Source organism: Diceros bicornis, chromosome 37 (genome assembly GCF_020826845.1).
Source record: "Diceros bicornis minor isolate mBicDic1 chromosome 37, mDicBic1.mat.cur, whole genome shotgun sequence".
NCBI classification, from domain to species: Eukaryota; Metazoa; Chordata; class Mammalia; order Perissodactyla; family Rhinocerotidae; genus Diceros; species Diceros bicornis.
The window spans coordinates 8,993,507-9,012,283 of NC_080776.1; the positions used below are offsets into that span (position 1 = coordinate 8,993,507).

Genomic DNA, 18,777 nt, shown 5'->3' on the forward strand with positions numbered 1-18,777 from the left:
AAGGAGTCAAAGGGTCATGCGGTCCTAGTCCTCCTCAAGAGTTTGCCTGGAACAGTCCTGGGTCATGTCTGCTGTCCCAGTATAATTCCTAATAGTACCCTCTTTAATTTTCCCAGTGTGTCCCAGTGTAGATGATTAATTACACTGTCATTGTGAGGCACTCATAGAATTCTGGCTTAGAGATTTACCTCCCCAGTCACCTGCCTTTCACACTGTTCTTGTGCTTTCACTCGAGTGCAGCTGCTGAGCCAGGCTGAGGACTGATGCTGAATTACAGCTGCTTCCAGGAGGATGCTTAGTGGGTGGCAATCCTCCCTCTATAGGCAGACAAAGGGGGCTCGGAAACAGGGAGCAGGCGAGGGCCAGGACAGGCTCAAGGCCAGAGAGAAGGCAGACCTGGGCCTGTTTCAGAATCAGTCACTTGGTGAAGGTGGAAGGAGACAAAAGAGAGGCAGAAGTCTGAGACGGGACGGGGCAGATTGAGATGACACCTGGGAATGTTAAGACAGGGGCTTGGAGGAGTCTATAAGCTAGTAATCATTCGTTTAACATGCTTTATAGAGCATTAGGCACAACAGCACATGCAGATAGATACAACCGTTTGGAGGATGCTGAAAGAAAACAGGACTGGACATAGTAAGAAGGAAAGAGAAGATGGAATGGGTAAAACTAAGACCTTATAGCCAGGGACTTTGGTGGAGTGATGGTGAAGAAATTAGGAACTCACAGGTTAAAACACAGTGTGCCTCAACAAGAAAACAATTTGTGGTCCATGTCTCTCTTTTTATGTAGCCGTCAACTTCGAAGTGCTATAGCCAGAGTCCCAAGAAGGTTCCAGCCCCTCGGACACCCCAGAGTCAGCCCTTCCGTAGGCCCTGAGCTCCTCAGGCTGGCTCTGGTTCCAGTGTGTACCTTGGACCACACCCTCTTCTCGTCTGGGAGGTGGGGTAGGCTCTCAGCCCTCAGGTCCAGTTGGGGGAGCAGCAGGAGCAGGAGGGCTGGGGTCCTCCAACTGCACGTCATGCAGGTGCACTGTGGGTGTGGTGGGGTCTTTGCCCACGCCTTGGTTTGGGTCAGCCTGGTCGGGGTGGTGCCTGCGCACATGCTTGACCACCTGGAATTTCTGCTTGGCCTTGTAGCTGCAGAGGCGGCAGAAGAAGGGGTGGCGGTCGGTGTGGGTGAGGGCGTGATGGCGCAGGCCGGCAGCCCAGCGGAAAGCACGGTGGCACACATTGCACACGTAAGGTTTGGCCTCGCTGTGCTTGCGGAGGTGGGTGCGTAGCAGGAAGCGCGTCTTGAAGGCCTTGCCGCACTGCTCACACATGAAGGCCCGTGCTTCCCGATGCCGTGTCTCCTGATGCACGCGCAGTGCGTCAGCTCGGTTGGTGCAGTACTCACACTCGGGACACTGGTATGGCTTCAGTCCTGGAGGACAGGGCAAGGACAGGGAACAAATCACCACTGAAGGGGGTGGAACAAGGTTCAGTGGACCATAAGAGTCACTGTGAGTCTGGGGCATAAAAAACACAAGCAGCAGGCTGACTAATGACCTTATCTTTGGAATGTTCCATTCCTGTCTGACACTTCTGTGCCCTTCTCCCAACACCACCCTTGTATACAGTGGGTGCTCAGTGGATGCTGCTAACTAACTGGACCCCTAAGTAGCCACCTGGTAGCAATGAATCCTCAAATATGACAGGATTTCCACATAGGGAATTCAAACCCCTGTTGGTCACGGGGTACTCGAAATTTGGGAATCCATTTAAATACAACTCCTTGTTCAACTCAAGAAGTAAAAGAAGATGCTTGAGGGAAGATGTAGAGGCAAAAGAAGCGGCATTCACAGATGCAGAAGGCCCTGAAATGCATCTGGTCAATCCTTTACTTGGGGGGACCAGAGGCGATAATCACAGGCACACGATCATCAACCCTTTTCTGAGAACCCATAGGTCGTGGACCCCACGCCCAAGAGAAGAAAAGGACAAGTTAAAACAGGTGAACCCTCCACTTTCTCCTCCTTACTCCTGATAGTTCCATCATGTCTGTGTAGGAACCAGACAGACCTGCTAGTCACTCACGTTTGAGTTGGGGGGTTCTCAATGGGAGATGGGTGACTTTGTGCCACAATTGCCCAGGAAGTTTTTGCAATGAACACGTGGCCAGACCCTCAGGTTCACCTCTCTTCTGATTCTGATAGGTCTTCAGTGGGGTGGGAAGCTATTCTGGCCAGTCAGCCCACCCACTGCCTTCAGTGTGAAAACTGAGGTGCACCCTGAATCTGAGTCAGCACCGACAGCACCTCAGAGAGACTGGGTGTGCCAGGGAACAGGGGGACCCCTTGGGCCTGTCAGAACCACGCAGACTCACCTGTGTGCTTGGTCATGTGGTACTTGAGCTGGTTGACCCACTTGCACTTGTAGCCACAGTCGGGACACAGATACTTCCGTTCCTCCTTGTGGATCCGCATGTGGTACTGCAGGAGGGAATAGCAAAGAGTATCCCCAGAAAACAGGCACCCCTTGCTACTCACTGGATGTGGAAATAGGGCAAGTAGGCAGAGAAACATTGGCAGATAATCCCATTCACTGCTCCGATCCTATCCATACTCCTGTTACCAGGCAGGTCCCCCAGTCTGATCACTTTGACACAAACCTAACCCATTTGGCCTACCCCTATGTTTGCCCTGACTATCTCAGCTCTGCTACATATTAGCTGTGTCTATGGATGACTTCTCAGTTTATTAATCCGTAAAATGGGAAGTAGTAAAAGTAACTATATCTCATATTTTTGAAAAGATTAAAATTACAGTGCCCAGCATACAGTAAGTGCTCAATAAATGTTAGCTGTTTTTTTTTTTTTTTTATTATTTCTTTTTTCCCCCGAAGCAGATAGTTGTAGGTCATAGCTACACATCCTTCTAGCTGCTGTATGTGGGACACGGACTCAACATGGCCCGAGAAGCGGCGTGTCGGTGCTCGCCCGGGATCCGAACCCAGGCCGCCAGCAGCGGAACGCGCGCACTTAACCACTAAGCCACAGGGCCGGCCCGTTAGCTGTTGTTATCATCCAGATTATATCCCAAACATATTACATGCTTTATCACATGCCAAGCATATATTATGGAATTTTATCTTCGCAACAACCCTGTGAAGTATTATCCTTTTTTTACAGATGAGGAATCTGAGGCTTGGAGAAGTTAAGGAACTTGACTAAGGTCACAGAGCTAATCTTTGGAAGAGTCAGGATTAGAGAGCTGGGGCAGTCTAACTCCACAGCCTGCACTCCTTCCATCCCCGGCCCCCACAGCCCTGACCTCACCTTGAGGCGAGAGGGGTCAGCACAGGCGTAGGGACAGAGGTGACAGCGGTAGGGCTTCTCCCCGGTGTGGATGCGGCTGTGCCAGGTGATCTTCTGCCGGTTCTTGGTGCTGTAAGCACAGTCGGTGCACTTGTAGAGCCGGGTGCCCCCGTGCCCTTTCACATGGTGATCTAGCACCAGCTGATGGCGGCATGCAAATTCACAAAAGGGGCAGCGCAGAGGCGGCTGGCCAGCATCGCCATCCCCGTCTGAGGCTGCTGCCGCCGCTGAGGTCTCCTCGTGCTGCTCCAAGTAGTGCTTCACCAGGCCCACCCGCTCCCGGGCAGCAAAGTCACAGAGCTGGCAGCGGTGGCTGAAATGCTGCTGCCTCCGGTGCTCATCCAGCGCTGGCCGGCTGGGGAAGGCCTCCTGGCAGGCCCCACACTCGAGCCGTGGGTGCTGTTTACGGGTGTGTCCCCGCAGGCTGGCAGGGCTGGGGCACAGCAGCCCACAACGGGAGCAGTGCAGGGGGCCCTCAGTGGCCTCTGCGGGAGAGCCCGGGATCGGGGGTGTCGGCTCAGGATGCCGGCGCAGAGCATGCTGCTTGAGTGCTGTCTCCGAGCTGAACTGGGCCTCACACTGGGGGCAGGCAAAGGCTGGGGTGCCCTGGTGGCAGCTGTTGACATGGCGAGTGATGTCGTGGCGAAGGTAGCCGCTGTAGTCACAGAGTGGACAGAAGTGGGTGGGTGTCTTGTCGTGTACCCTCAGCCGGTGCAAGCGCAGTTTTGAGTTGGTACCAAATGTCTGGGGACAGGAGCTGCAGGGGATGCGGCCGACACCTGTGTGTCGGGACTGGTGAGCCTCCAACCGGTACCGTCTGGTGGTGGAAAAGTCACAGAAAGGGCACTGATGCGGCTTCACGCCCTCGTGCTTGAGCCGCCGGTGCTGCTGTAGGCACCGGCTCTGTTTGCAGGTGAAGCCACAGTCCGCACACTGAAGAGGGGGCCGGGGGCCACGGGCTGGGGCTATGGTGGGGTGCCTCCGCTTCTGGTGCAGCCTCAAGGCAGCAGCAGCAGGAGCGGTGAATGGGCAGAGGCCACAGTGCAGCTCTCCAGGCTGCTCAAGGGGGCATCCCCGGGTCTGGTGAGTCCTCAGAGCCCGCTCCTGCTGGCAGCTAAAAGGACATGTGGGGCAGGAGAAGCGAGCACTCTTCTGCTTTGGAACCAGAGCTGTGTCCCCATCACCAGGGCTGCACGCTATACTCCCATTGCTTAGGGGAGCAGAGTCCCCATTGCTCAGCGGGGACACAACAGGCTGGGTCCGGCAGGCCCCTCGCTTTCCTCCCCCACCACGTCCCCCGCGGCAGCCTTCCGCCACATGAGAGGTAATGGAGGACAGCCGAGAACAGAGGAACGGGCATGAGTTGCAGTGAAACTTGCCCTGCTCAAAGTGGAACTTCTCAGGGGTCTCTGTGGATGAGCAGTTTCCTGCAGGAGGGACGGCCGAGCCAGAGAGTGTGGCCAGGGGCTCCTCTATTTCTTCTGGCTCCCTAGGAAGCTCAGAAGAAGCATCTTTGGGGAGCGCCAGCTCTACTTCTAATGGTGCAGGTAGGAGCTTCCCACCTTCTGCATCCTCTGAGGCCTGGGTGACTGGGGGCAGAGGATGCAGAGGGATGGGTGAATCTGGTCTGGGCAAACCCTTGTTCTTTCTGAGCAGAACAGGGCACTTCTTCAGCAGGTGGGTGCTGAGGCCACGCTGTTGCTTGAAGCTAGCCCCACACTCAGGGCACAGCAGGGGCTCCCGGCGGCCCTGGCACCCAGTCCTGGAGTGCAGACTCAGGGCCTTCTCCCGGCGGGTGATGAAAGGGCAGTGTGGGCAGCGGAAAGCCCGCCCCTCGCCCTGTATCACTACCATCTGAACCCGCCCCTCCAGCACCAGCGCCTCTGCCTGCTCTTTGTCCCGCCTCCTTAGGGCCTTGAGTAATGACTCCGACTCAGGGAACTGGGGCAGGGGTGCTGTCTCAGTAGGTGGAGTTGCCTTGAAGGTTCCCACCCAGCTGTTAGGGGGCTCCTCTGAGGAATGAGGATTTCTGGGGGTCTCAGGGCCTGGCTTTTCCAGAACGGGCTCCTCTTCAGCACCCAAAGCAGAAGTCCCAGCACCTTCAAAGGTAGACAGCTCTGTCAAAGTTCCACCTGGCACTTCCAGTCTCAGGGGCCCTGAGGGATCCAGAGGCCTGAACTCCACAGGGGCTGTTTCGGTGATCTCCTCAAGCGGTGGCTCTGCCACAGGCTCCAGCTCTACCCCCAGGGCCTCCAGGTGCAGTGTGCAGCCGCCCTCATCTACCTCTGCTGGACTGGGGCTGCCAACCAGGTCATCCCCCTGGGGAACCTCACTGCCATCCTGTCTCCTGGCACTGTCCTCCTCACTGGTCTCCTGCAGGGCCTGGTCCAAGCTGGGGTCCACCACAGTCCCGGGGTCATGGTCTGGCTCCTCAGGCTGGGCAGACAGTTGGCTTGAGGGCTCTGAGTCTCCTGGGGGTGTCGTGCACTGCCTGGCCCCCTCGGGGTCCTGGCTGGCATAGCGGAGCTGCCAGACCTGGTCCCCAGGCACATAGCCATGGGCCTTGCGCTTGTGGAAGAAGAGGGTGGTGTTGCTGAAGGTGCAGTAGTCGCAGAGGGCGCAGCGGAACTCACGGAGGCGAGTGTGCTTGCAGTTCTCGTGGCTCAGCAGGGCCTGCTTGTGGCGGCTCTGGTAGCTGCAGTAGCGGCAGGGGTAGAGGGGGGCTGGCGTGCCGGGGTGGTGTTGGGAGGCCATGTGCTTCTGCAGCTCGTACTTGCGCTTGCAAACGAAGGCACACACCTCACACATCAGGGACTTGCCCTGGTGCCGCAGCTTGTGACTGCTCAGCTGATCAGCCCGGTGGCAGCGGTAGGAGCACTGGTTGCACTGGTATCTGTGAGAAGGAGAGGCCACAATTATAACTGAATCATAACAACTAACAGTCATTAAAGAAACACGATGGGCCAGGCTGTACCCTCAGCATTATACGTGCATGATCTGATTTAGTCTTCTTTGCCACTACAATATGAAATAGGTATCCATTTTACAAGTGAGGAGAGGGCCGGGCCGGGTGGCGTAGTTGTTAAGTTCGCGCGCTCCACTTTGGCAGCCCAAGGGGTTTGCAGGTTCGGATCCCGGGGGCTGACCTACGCACCACTTATTAAACCATGCTGTGGCAGGAGTCCCACATATAAAGTAGAGGAAGATGGGCATGGATGTTAGCCCAGGGCCAATCTTCCTCAGCAAAAAGAGAAGGATCGGCAACAGATGTTAGCTCAGGGCTAATCTTCCTCACAAAAAAAAAAAAAAGTGAGGCGACTAAGGCATAGAAGTTAATAACTTGCCTAAGATTACAAAGCAAGTGAAGGGCAGAGAGTCTAGCTTCAGCTTGTGTTCTAATCCCTGCTCTATATTGCTTCCAAAAGGGAAGATATCATGAATCAGCATCCCCTGTGGGCTTCTAAGGCAGGTTTTTGTGCCTAATACCCATTCTCCCAGGGAGGCACGAAAACTAATGGGAAACCTCCTAGCCAGCTGTGCCAACAGATCAGAGGGGAACTTGCCTAGATCTGGAAGTGGCCAGGACTGGGGCCACCAATATAGTCCATCTAGTTTCCCAGGACTGGACTCTGAGAACTCAAGTGACATGTTAGTCTCTAAGCCCATACACTGGGTCTGTCCTCTCTTCCCTGAGCCAGAGAGCCCTCACCACGCAGAGTGGGCTACAGGCCCAGAGGCCAGCTCCAGGCAATGGAGCTGAGATGACAGGAGCAGAGAGGGGCGTTAGGAAGAGTCTCTCAGGAGCCAGAACAACAGGGCCAGAAGTTGAATTCAAGAAGACGCTCTAGCTCAGCATCAAGGTCTTGGGATGGGGACGGCGGCATGCGGGCGCTCATACCTGAGGTCCCCCGCGTGTTTCCGCATGTGCACACTGAGGTAGTGCTTCCACTTGGTGACGTAGCCACACTCGGTGCACATGTAATCCTTGGCGTTGGAGTGGGTCAGCATGTGCTTGGACAGGTAGCTCACGTCTCGGCATGTGAAGTCACACAGCTCACACTTGTGAGGTTTCTCGCCTTATGTGGGGATGGGGTGGGGTGGGGATGAGAGGGGAGAGAACAAAGGTCAGACACAGATCGAGTGAGCAGACCATTCTCCCCAGCACACTTGCTCTGAGGCCGAGGAGCAAAAGCTTTGTGTGCTACCTGACGTGCTCATCACAGCAATGCTGCTTCACAGCCCTCTCAGACAGCTACCCCCGTGCTCCCCTGCTCCGATGTCAGTGAGGATGGGAGGAAAGGGAAGACTCAGCTTTTCAAAAGTAGCTTTCAAGTCCACTCTCGATTTGTTATACAACTTGTTGGCCCTAATGGCCAACTGCTCCACTTAGCCCAATTCCTTCCAGTTTTGTGGAAGAAAAGGAGAAAAATAATAGGCAATACAACATAGTGGTTAAGAACTCTGACCCTGGAGTCCAACACAGTGATAAAGGTTAATAGCCAGCACTTATGTAGTGCTCACCACATGTCAGGCACCTTTCCGAGCACTTGAGAAACGCCTCCTCTTACCGAATCCTCACAACAGCCCCATGAGGCAGGTATTACGTTACCTCATTCTACAGAGGAATAGGCAGAGGCACAGACATCACAGAGCAATAGCTAATGGTGGCTGAAATCCCAGCCTACTACTATGTGGCCTTGGGCAGGTCATTTAACCCTCTAAGTCTCAGTTTCCCCGTCTCCAAAAAGGGGGCAACAAAAATACCGGCCTCCCATGGTCGATATGAAGATTAAATGAGATGTCCACAAGTCCTCAGGGTGCCCAGCGAGAACTCAAGGACAAGCTGTCTGTGTAGTTGGTCAAGACTGGGCACTAAGAGGCTGAGGGCCCCAGTCCTTCAGGACCCTCCCCTGTCATCCCTGCCCACCCACTCAGCCCCTTTCCTTACAGTGAAAGGAAGCAACATGGCGTCTGGCTCTGGTTCTGATACTAGCTGTGTGGTCCTGAAACATACCATTCAACTTTTCAGAGTTTCTCATCTTTACCTGCCTTCCTTACAAGATTGTTATTATGGATTAGATGAGATAATATTTATGAAAGAACTCTGTTAACTATAAAGCACTATACAGATGTTAAGGTTTTGGGAAAGGCCTCAGAAAAATGAGATCTTGTGGCTAAAGCATGTATAGAAATGAACTGTTCAATGGGAACAACAGCTTTGCCCTAAGCTGCCTAAAAACGGTCCTCCCAAACTGGAGTCTTTGATGAGACTTTTTTTTTTAATTATACATTTTATTTATTTTTTTTGTGAGGAAGATCAGCCCTGAGCTAACATCCGATGCCAATCTTCCTCTTTTTGCTGAGGAAGATTGGCCCTGGGCTAACATCTGTGCCCATCTTCCTCTACTTTATATGGGACGCTGCCACAGCATGGCTTGACAAGTGGTGCGTCGGTGCACACCCGGGATCCGAACCTGTGAACCCCGGGCCACTGAAGCGGAGCGTGTGAACTTAACTGCTGTGCCACCGGGCCGGCCCCTGATGAGACTTTTTAATGTCTTGTCAATCTACTGATGCTTTCACAGAGATCAAATGGGATGCTGTTGGAAGCATCAGGAGGCCTGATTTGGTTGTCACTCAAAGCGTCCGTAATGCTGGTAACCAATTAAGAGTCTGAGTTAAAACACTGCAATTTCCAGGCTGCTAGACGTGATTTGTGTTTCAGCGTCGCGGCTGCCAAGGCTATAACGTGTATGGATGGCTCAGTCTCCTGGCCCCCTGTCTCTCACAGCACATCCCAAAACTTGAAGTGCAAAAGAAGGTATCTGTCCTGGTCTGGGTTTCTTTGCTTTAACAGGCTGGGTGTTGACCTGCCCAAGCCTGCCTAGGCATGGACAGAACTGGAAGGGCCTTAAGGGTGAGGCACAATGCATAGTGGTTAGAGCATGGGCTCTGAATCCAACTGCCTGGATTCAAATCCCAGGTGACCACTTTAGTAGCGAGTGACACTCAATTTAAGGCTCATTTGTAAACTACAAATACTAGGTTTATCTCAAGGAATACTAGATTGAATGAGACAATGTGCGCGAAGCGCTCCATGTGTCTGGCACACGGTGAAAGCTCCCGTCTGCCATCCTCCTCCTCACTGTTCCGTCACTGTAGGGATGGAAGCCATCTCACCGGTATGCAGCAGCATGTGGCGGATGAGCACCCTCTTGTGGGCAGTGGCAAAGCTGCACTCAGGGCACTGGTGGATCTTCTCATGAGCGTGCATCTTGCCCACGTGGTCCTGGTAGGCCACCGGGTTAAAGGTGGCAAAGGGGCAGAAGGTGCAGCGCAGCTCTTCACTGCCAGGGTGGCCCTGCTTCTTGTGTTTGCGGAACAGGTGCTTGTTGGAGCAGGCGAAGTCACAGTGGGGGCAGTGGAAGGCATAGTGGCTCTTGTGGTGGGCCTCCATGGCTTCGGCTGTGGCAAAGAGCATGGGGCACGAGTGATGGCGGCACTCCACAGCCCGCACCCCGTGCATCTCCTTCAGGTGCTTCACAAAGGCCTTGCGGTCGGGCGCTGCATAGCTGCAGCCCTCCTGGAAGCAGCGAAGGGGCAACGGCTCTGCCGCAGCCGCTGCTGTGTGGCTCTTGAGGTGCTCCTTCAGGGCCTGGCTGAGGCGGAATTCCTCGCGGCAGACGGGACAGGCATAGGTGTCTGAGTAGAAGTTGGAGATGTCCTCGTGCATGCTGGCCATGTGGCGGTTAAGCGCGTTCCTCTCCACCGCACTGTAGTGGCACAGGGGGCAGCGGTGGGCCTTCTGGCCCAGCTCCCGCAGCAGGTGGGTCTTGAGCTTGCTCTTACTGGTGAAGAACTTCTGGCAGTTGGGGCACTGGAGGCTGGGGTCTGGGAAGTGGAGATGTAGGTGCTCCACCAGATGGGTCCGCTTCTTAAAGCAGCGCTTACATTCTGGACACATGTGGGTCTTGAAGAGGGACTCGGTGCCAGAAGCCACATCCCCTGGGAGAGGGAAAGGCAGAAAGGGTTGAGAGCGAGATTCTTTGACAGGTCAAGATCTGGCCAGATAATGGGAGAACCACAATTTGCCCAGACACGAACATCCTGTGGCCTTTTCCCTTTCTCTCCAGGAAACCAAACAATAGCATCTCAAACACTGTAGTCTCAAAGAAGAGATGAGAAATTCAAGTATTTAGAGAAACCAAATCATAAGGACATCTCAGATCTTTCTGTGGCCTGTCTTAAGTGCTTCACCCAGCCACTCACTATTCCTGAGCCTTTGTCTAGAGTTGCTTGAAAGAACAATCCGGATGGAACATTCCTTTTTTTTTTTTTTTGTGAGGAAGATTGGCCCTGAGCTAACATCTGTCAATCCTCCTCTTTTTGCTGAGGAAGACTGGCCGTGGGCTAACATCCATGCCCATCTTCCTCCACTTTATATGGGACGCCACCACAGTATGGCCTGCCAAGCGGTGCGTCAGTGCGCGCCCAGGATCTGAACTGGCAAACTCCGGGCCGCCACAGCGGAGCGCGCTCACTTAACCGCTTGCGCCACTGGGCCAGCCCCTGCATGGAACATTCTTTTTATTTTTTTTTGTGAGGAAGATTAGATCTGAAATAACATCTGATGCCAATTCTCCTCTTTTTTGCTGAAGAAGGTCGGCCCTGAGCTAACATCCGTACCTATCTTCCTCTACTTTATATGGGATGCCACCACAGCATGGCTTGACAAGCAGTGCATTGGTCCGTGTCCAGGCTCTGAAGCTGCGAACCCCAGGCCGCTGAAGCAGAGCACACGAACTTAACCGCTATGCCACTGGATCGGCCCCTGGATGGAACATTCTTATGCTTCCTGTCCTTATTCATGGGGGTAGGCAGGAGCAGCAGCAGGGTTGGTTGGAAGGGAAAGAACCCCACAGGGAGTGAGCAGAAGGGAAGAGAAGAAGGTAAAGTGCTCCCACTTCCAAACACTGGCTCACTGCATTCTAGATCACAGAGAGCCGGTAATACATACAATCAGATCTTTCCTACTCCCCTGACAGTAAATCTGCTCCCTGTGGGATGCGTTTCAAATGTTATTCTATTGAGTTTGGAAACTGGGAAGCAAGGATTCAGAAAAAAATCTTTGGGGGCTCAATGCCAGACAAGACGGGCTGCAGAGCATCAATAACCTCTGGCCTCTTTCTACTATATCACCCTCTCCTTCCCTGCAAAAGAGCTTTCTGCCTGAGGAAAACCAGCCCAGGAAAGCAAACTCCATTACCTCTCCTCTGTGTTACTAAAGTCTTTACTCATGTATTGTTGTCCCACTAGACATATCAAAGTGGAATGTTAAGAACCAAAGGATCTGGGGCCGGCCCCGTGGCTTAGCAGTTAAGTGTGCGCGCTCCACTGCTGGTGGCCCGGGTTTGGGTCCCGGGCACGCACCGACGCACCGCTTCTCCGGCCATGCTGAGGCCGCGTCCCACATACAGCAACTAGAAGGATGTGCAGCAATGACATACACCTATCTACTGGGGCTTTGGGGGGAATAAATAAATAAATAAAATCTTAAAAAAAAAAAAAAAGAACCAAAGGATCGGAACCAAAGCTCAGAAAAACCAAACTCTAGAGCCTCAATGCCAGGCTCTCCACCACCCATTCCTCCCCACTGAGAGGTTCAAGCCTAATCATGTCATTACCTTCCAACTGCTGAGCCCCCTGGCCTTTCTCCAGGGCTTTCTGGGAGTCCTTCAGGGTGCCACTCTCCTCTTCTTCCTCTATGTCCTCCTCTTCAGCTGACTCCTGCCCGGGCAAGGGCATACCTGCTTCCTCCAAAGGCTCTCCCCCTCCCGGGGGCAGTTTGGGAGCTGGAGACACAGAAAACTTGATGAAGTCTACAGCAGCCAGTGACAGCACTGAATGCTTGACTCTTCCTCTTCCTGGCTGGCAGAATCACTCCCTTCCCATTTAGCATAAGGGAATCTGGGTTCTAAGTATATAAATTTATTCCCACTCAAGACAGGGATAGGAAGACCAGCTAGGAAGATCAGTGATGCTCCAGCACAAAGTAAATCAAACCTCAGATAACACCATGCCCAGACCCCTTGAAGGTAAGAGCTACGAGGTCACTGTAGTGGGGGTCGGAGGCTGAGAGGTGGAGAACGGGTAGACTGCACTTCCCTGGCTCAGGTCTCCAGGTCTAATGGCTGGTGTCTCAGTGCAGGTGAACATACCCTGACCTCTAAACTGTGCTACTGAGAAATCCAACTCAGCAATTCAGGGTCACACCCTATCCCCTTCTATGTGTCTAACGAGTTGCCTCGGTAAGGCAAAGACATATGACTATTTCCCAGGAGAGAGGGGTCTTCTCTCTGGCAACAGAGCACAGATGAGTCTGAGCAAGCCAAATTCTCATCACAATCCTGGCCTCTCCTGGCCTGGTTTCTCTGCTTCCTCCTGCTCCTCTACTTACCACATGCCCTTTTTTTCAGACCAAGAGGAGTAAGAATCAGTGAAGCACCAACCCCCTTGAAGGTTTCTTTTTAAAATAACTCCAGCTTCTCCTGCCCAATCTCACTTGCTCTAAAAGGGAGTCTATAGGTATTCTACCAGTGGCTACAGCCACTGATAGGCATTTTAGCTTTTGCCCTCAGAAAGTTCTGAAATGGATCAGAAGAGAATACTGGTTAAGTAACTTTAAGGCCGCAGGGCAGCCAAAGTCAAATTTCACTCATTGTCATAGACAAAGACATCCTCTTTGTCCCATATATTCTGACTTGTCCGAGGTTTCTAGGTACCTTCCCATGTCAGCCAGTAATTCTGTCCTCCTAAGCCACTATTCTGGATTCTCTTGTATAGAAACAACTGCCTCTCCTATAAAACCGACTGTGGTGGCATTGCAGGCAGGGTACTGCGGGGCACTTGGCCTCATACCTGGCAGCAGCCCTTGGGACGGAAGACTCTGAATGGCAGACAGTTCGCCCTGTGTCCTGGCCCCATGGCTCCGCTGATGCTGCCGGAAAAGTTTGACGTTGGAGCCCGTGAAGCTGCAACGGCTGCAGTGGAAAGGGTAATGGGCCTGCCGGTGCAGCTCCATGCCCTGCTGGCTCCCGAAGAGCAGGGGGCAGCCCCGGAAGGAACAGGGCACAGGAACCACTCCGTGGGTCTGCCTCAGGTGCTGCTGCAGGCCCTTGCGATCTTCAGCAGAGAACACACAGCCAGACTCGGGGCAGGAGAAAGTGTCAGGAGTGCCCCGGTGAATCTTGAAGTGGCTCTTCAGGGCCTGGGGTTGGGCAAACTCCTCTCTACACACAGGGCATGGCAGGGGGCTATCTGGTGGGCTCTGGCCCTGCAGAGGGGCAGGGAGAGCGAGGTTGCTAGGGGGCAGCTCTACAGAGCACAGGGGGCTAGAGAGGCCCTGCACAGGCTGTATAAGGGTCTCAGTGCACTGGTGCAGGGCGAGCAGAGTGGGCTCTGCGAAGCTCTGCTCACAGCGCTCACAGAAGTACACCTCCACCACCTTTACCAGGACACCTGCAGGCAGAGGACCGACAGAGAGAGGCACAGAATCAGATGGAATGAGACTCACAGGAGTTAGTTACTAGTAGAAAATGGGGGTGAATCTTTTCATATTAGGGGAGTGAAGATGGACTTTAAGTCTGGTTCTACGCCTGGACCGTAAGCCCCATCAGGTGAGGGACAGTCTAGCGTGCACATGTGCTTAGATTCCCAGTATCTAGCACAATATGGGCACAAGGTAGGTACTAAATAAATATTTGTTAAATGAAGCATAACCAAACCCAGAAAGCATTAAGAAAAGGCAATATATTTTGCCCAAATAAAAAATAAGAAACTTCCAAAAGAAGAAAATGACAGTCTGGGGATAATATCTGCAATATAAATGACAAAGTGTTACTTTCATATTCTGTAAAGAGATTTTCAAAGGCACAATAATTCATAAAATGGAGAAATCCCGTTCATAATAATCACTGCCATTTCTTAAGTAATGGGCAGGACCCTCATAAAGAAAGACTTAGGAGACACTCTCCTGGTCCTCCAACTGCCCTCTGAGAAGAGGGACCTGGGATCCTATGAGGTTAGGGCCAGTAGGCTTGTCAATGGTGGAGCCATGACTCAAGCCCAGGTTTGTCCTGTTTGTATATTTTGGTCCAGTTCATGGTATTTCAGAGCATGGATAAATCAGAATGAAATTTTGCCCTCACTGATGGACATTTGGGTTGTTTCTAACCATTACAAATAACATCCTCCATTATATCCTCATTCCTGTATCCTTGTGCACGTGTGTGAATCTTTCTACAGGATAGATCCCTAGAAGTGGAATTACTGGGTAAGAGTATGCATATTTTAAAATCTGTTATATAGAGAAATTGACTTTTAAAAGATTATGCTAGGGTCGGCCCTGTGACTTAGCGGTTAAGTGCGTGCGCTCCGCTACTGGCAGCCCGGGTTCGGACCCTGGGCGCGCACCGACGCACTGCTTCTCCAGCCATGCTGAGGCCGTGTCCCACATGCAGCAACTAGAAGGATGTGCAGCTATGACATACAACTATCTACTGGGGCTTTGGGGGAAAAAAATAAAAATAAAATTAACAAAATAAAGATTATGCTAATTCATACTCTCCATAAGCTATAAGATAGTGTCTATTTCCCCACGGCCTCACCAACACTAGGTACTATAAAAAACGTTTAATTTTTGCCAAAGTTGAGAAACAAAAATGGCATCTCATAGTTATTTTTTTTTTTTTTATAATTTTATTTATTTATTTATTTTCCCCCAAAACCCCAGTAGATAGCTGTATGTCATAGCTGCACATCCTTCTAGTTGCTGCATGTGGGACGCGGCCTCAGCATGGCCGGAGAAGCGGTGCGTCGGTGCGCGCCCGGGATCCGAACCCAGGCCGCCAGCAGCAGAGCGCACGCACTTAACTGCTAAGCCACGGGGCCGGCCCATCTCATAGTTATTTTTTTTTTAATAATTTTTATTTATTTAATTTTTTCCCCCAAAGCCCCCGTAGATAGTTGCATGTCACAGCTGCACATCCTTCTAGTTGCTGTATGTGGGACACGGCCTCAGCATGGCCAGAGAAGCGGTGCGTCGGTGCACGGCCGGGATCCGAACCCGGGCCGCCAGCAGCAGAGCGCGCGCACTTAACCGCCAAGCCACGGGGCCAGCCCATCATAGTTATTTTTAACTGGAATTTGTGTGTTAGTGAGATTAAGAATCCTTATGGTTATTGACTATTTTTATTTTTTCTTTAGTGAACTGCATGTACATTTCTTTTTCCCTTTTTTCAAAAAATACTGTTTCTTTTTCTTATGGTGGAGCTCTTTGAATTTTAAGGATATTAACTCTTTCTTATATATTGCAAATATTTTTCCCAGGTTCTCTTTTCCTTTCTTTATTATTTCTTTCATCACATATAAGTTTAGAAATATTATATGATCGAATTAACAAATCTTTTCCAGTATTCTTTGTACACTGCCAAGGGAAGTTGTGACAACCGTGGGTGAAGGATGGCAGTTAAAAAACAGGGAAGTCACCTAAAAATAAGAAGTTGTAGCTATGACAAGAATAAAGGGGAGAATCTTTCTTCTAGCATAAATACAAATGCTCAACTCCCACTCTTAAAGTATGCCTTGGATGAGTTAAGTATGTTATACACAAGAAACTAGGGCAGGGAAATACCAGATTGCTTCTGGGAAGCCCTGCCAAGCCCAGGGGAGCGGAGAGAGGCTGGGCCTTTTGCCTAATTCCTGGCTGCAGTTCCTGGGTGGGAAGGTCAATATGGAAGAAAGAGTCTCTGAGGACTATAGGAGTAAGGAGTGGGCAGAGGTGGCAGAAAGGTCTTCCCTTCTGGATTACCGCCTAGCAGATGTGAAGCCCTCGCAGGGACAGGCTGCCAAGAGCTTGGTACAAGATTGTGCACCACCTCGCCAACGTTCAGTCAACATTCACCAACTGCAAATCAAATTACACATCTCTAAGGATAAAAATAGGATGCTATCTTGTGTTCTCATCATATTTATATAGAAGGAGAAAAAATAGCACAGACAAAACCTCAGGGCTGCTTGTCCCACTGGCCTGCTAGCATCTGTGTTTGTACCTGGGGTCTCTCCAGGAGCACCTGGGGACAGGTTTCCAGCTACTGCTTCTACAATGATCTCCATGTTCCCCGTGTCCTCTTCAGTTGCTGTGGCTTCTACCAGCAGGCAGCCTGGGTCAGCAGGCAAAGCTCTGGGGTTCCCAGAAGGACAGGGGCTCTGGACAGACTCCAGAAGTCCACGGCTTGAGAGAGGTGGGGGGATCAGCAACAGCTCAGAGCACAGTCCATCCATCTCCCCAGTGCTGTTGGCTGGCTGTGAGTCCAACACGGGGTCTGTCATCACCACCACCTTGTGTGCTGTGGCCTCTTACGTGCTGATAAACCAACCAGAAGAGAAACCAAACAAAACAGAGTTAGACCTGTCACTTTCTTCCCAGTTGGTGCAGATGCACAGCCCAGTGCCTGCCCACTTGGGCATTTCCCTGCATGGCAGCATGCCACACCTAGTTAACCTAGAAGTTTTCTTTTTATAACAATGTTTACAACAAAAAGTATAAAAATGATAACAGGGGTCAACATTAGAAGAGAGCTAAAACAAGTTTCGGCCAATATATTAATGACTGCAGGTTATGTTTCTTAGGGCTAAGTAACCTTGGTCAAATCATTAAGCAATCTGGGTCTCAGTTTTCTTATCTGCAACAAAACTGGGATCTCAGAGGTCCCTTTGCCTCTTAACGTTTTATGATTTTACTATTCCTTAGCATGGATATAAGGCCCTTCCTCTATGATCCGGCCCCTGCTGACCTCTCCAGACTCATCTTCCACTTCTCCCCTCAACAATCTCTGAACCAGTCATACCAATGATTTGCCGTTCTCCAGACTTATTACATTCTCTTTTGCTTCCATCCTCTTTCTGTCTCTCTTCTCATCTGCTTAACCAACTCCTAACTATCCTTTAAGAATCTGCACAAATGTCACTTCCACTATGGAGGCTTCCCGATGCCGTTCACCTAAGTTACTCTCTCTCTCTCTCTGGGGCCGAACCTCGTACATAGCTCTACTGGAAACTGCGTCCCACTGCACTCTTGTTTACCTATCAGTCCCTCTCCTGAGACCTGGAGCTTTCTGAGTGGAGTTTACTGACGTTATTCCTTCCCTGAACACAAACCACCAACAATCTATGCAATCAGACAAATGAGATTCCAGCTAAGAACTGTAGACACGGAGATAGATCAGAGTAAAGCTAGGTTTCTACCAAGATACCAAACCAGTGGTTCCTTCCACATACAGTAACACACGTGCAGAAATCTGAAACTCATTGACTATGGCCTCATACTGAACACTGGAACACACTTGAGAAATGAATGCTAACTAGATTGCATGTCCTGTCATATATGGCTAAAATTAGTTTAAGCTGAATAATTAGTAATGAATAAGAATGACAGTAACTAGTTCATGAAATTGACTCATGGAGGTCAAGTTAGGGCCTGGGGCTAGGAAATCAGGTTGCAGGCGAGAATCCTGCAACTTAAAATCTCGGATCATGGGGATTCAGAAGGTGGCGGGGTCAAAGGATTATCTGGAAACCGCAGCCTCCACTTACCGAGTATTATCGCTGCTCTGGAAAATCGGCCATATGTGGCCTCAGGGGGCAGCCAAGGAGGACGCGGTGAGGTCTCGATTAAGAACCTTCAGCCGCTGGAAAGAGAAGAAATGAGTTTATCTTTGGGGCAGGAACATTGAGGAAGAGAAAGGGCAAATTAAGTCAGAGAGAAGGCCTGGGGAAAGAATGAGACCCGGCCTGGGGACCAAGACACTCGGGTCTCCATCCTTTCGGACTCACCGCGTGGCCTCCGGCAGATGCAGTCACCTCGCTTCTCTGGGCCTCAGTTTCCCTATCTGTAAAGTGGAGGCGATGACAGCGTCCAGATCGTTGGGCGGGAGCGGGAATCACAAGATCCGGCAAATGGGAAAGGTGTTTTGTAACCTGCAAGGCTTGGGACGGAGCATCGTCATGATTACGGTCCTGAGGAGAGGCAGCGGGTAACCGGGCGGGGTCCAGACCCCTGGCGCGGCCGAGGCACCGGGCGGCTGAGGCGAAGTGCCGGGCCCGGCTCGGCAGCGTGCTCCCTTCAGCACCTCCTCCCGAGGGTTCCGCCGCCCAGGTCCACCCTCACCTGGGGCTCGAGAAACTTTGCCCCCGGCCCGCTCCGCCCGCACTCCCTGCTAGTTCCCGCCCCGCAGCGGCTCACTCACCTCCCGGCCCAGGGCCAGCAGGAGCCGCATCTCTATGGTCGCCCAGCAGCTGGAGCGGCCTCCCGGGACGCCTTTGTGCGACCGCCTCCGGCCCAGCCGCCTCTAGGGCGCCGGG

General features: G+C 52.0%; 1 protein-coding gene across 5 annotated transcripts; it reads right to left on the minus strand.

The window, feature by feature from the left end:
• Positions 1–540: 540 nt before the first annotated feature.
• ZNF142 (zinc finger protein 142) lies at positions 541–18,775 on the minus strand. Of its 5 annotated transcripts, XM_058532997.1 has the most exons (11): positions 18,663–18,775; positions 18,250–18,401; positions 18,010–18,104; positions 16,467–16,780; positions 13,276–13,875; positions 12,042–12,209; positions 9,538–10,362; positions 7,256–7,433; positions 3,319–6,250; positions 2,368–2,473; positions 541–1,425 (listed from the first exon to the last, which is right to left on the minus strand). In XM_058532997.1, exons 4-11 carry the CDS (start codon positions 16,744–16,746, stop codon positions 956–958), a joined length of 5,559 nt encoding a protein of 1,852 aa, XP_058388980.1. In that variant the 5' UTR covers positions 16,747–16,780; positions 18,010–18,104; positions 18,250–18,401; positions 18,663–18,775; the 3' UTR covers positions 541–955. The 5 variants fall into 5 exon arrangements, 4 of the variants coding, with proteins under 4 accessions (XP_058388980.1, XP_058388979.1, XP_058388981.1 ...); XM_058532996.1 differs by lacking the exon at positions 18,663–18,775 and having other exon boundaries at positions 18,250–18,602; XM_058532998.1 differs by lacking the exons at positions 13,276–13,875; positions 18,663–18,775 and having other exon boundaries at positions 18,250–18,601.
• Between the last annotated feature and the right edge of the window lie 2 nt (positions 18,776–18,777).

Excerpts from the sequence above, each read along its gene's own strand:
- ZNF142 (XM_058532997.1), bottom strand. The coding sequence starts at position 16,746 with ATGACAGACCCCGTGTTGGACTCACAGCCAGCCAACAGCACTGGGGAG. Across the intron at positions 12,210-13,275 it reads GTCCCAAGGGCTGCTGCCAG|CTCCCAAACTGCCCCCGGGA; the intron begins GTATGAGGCCAA and ends CTGTGTCTCCAG. Across the intron at positions 6,251-7,255 it reads AAACACGCGGGGGACCTCAG|ATACCAGTGCAACCAGTGCT; the intron begins GTATGAGCGCCC and ends TCCTTCTCACAG.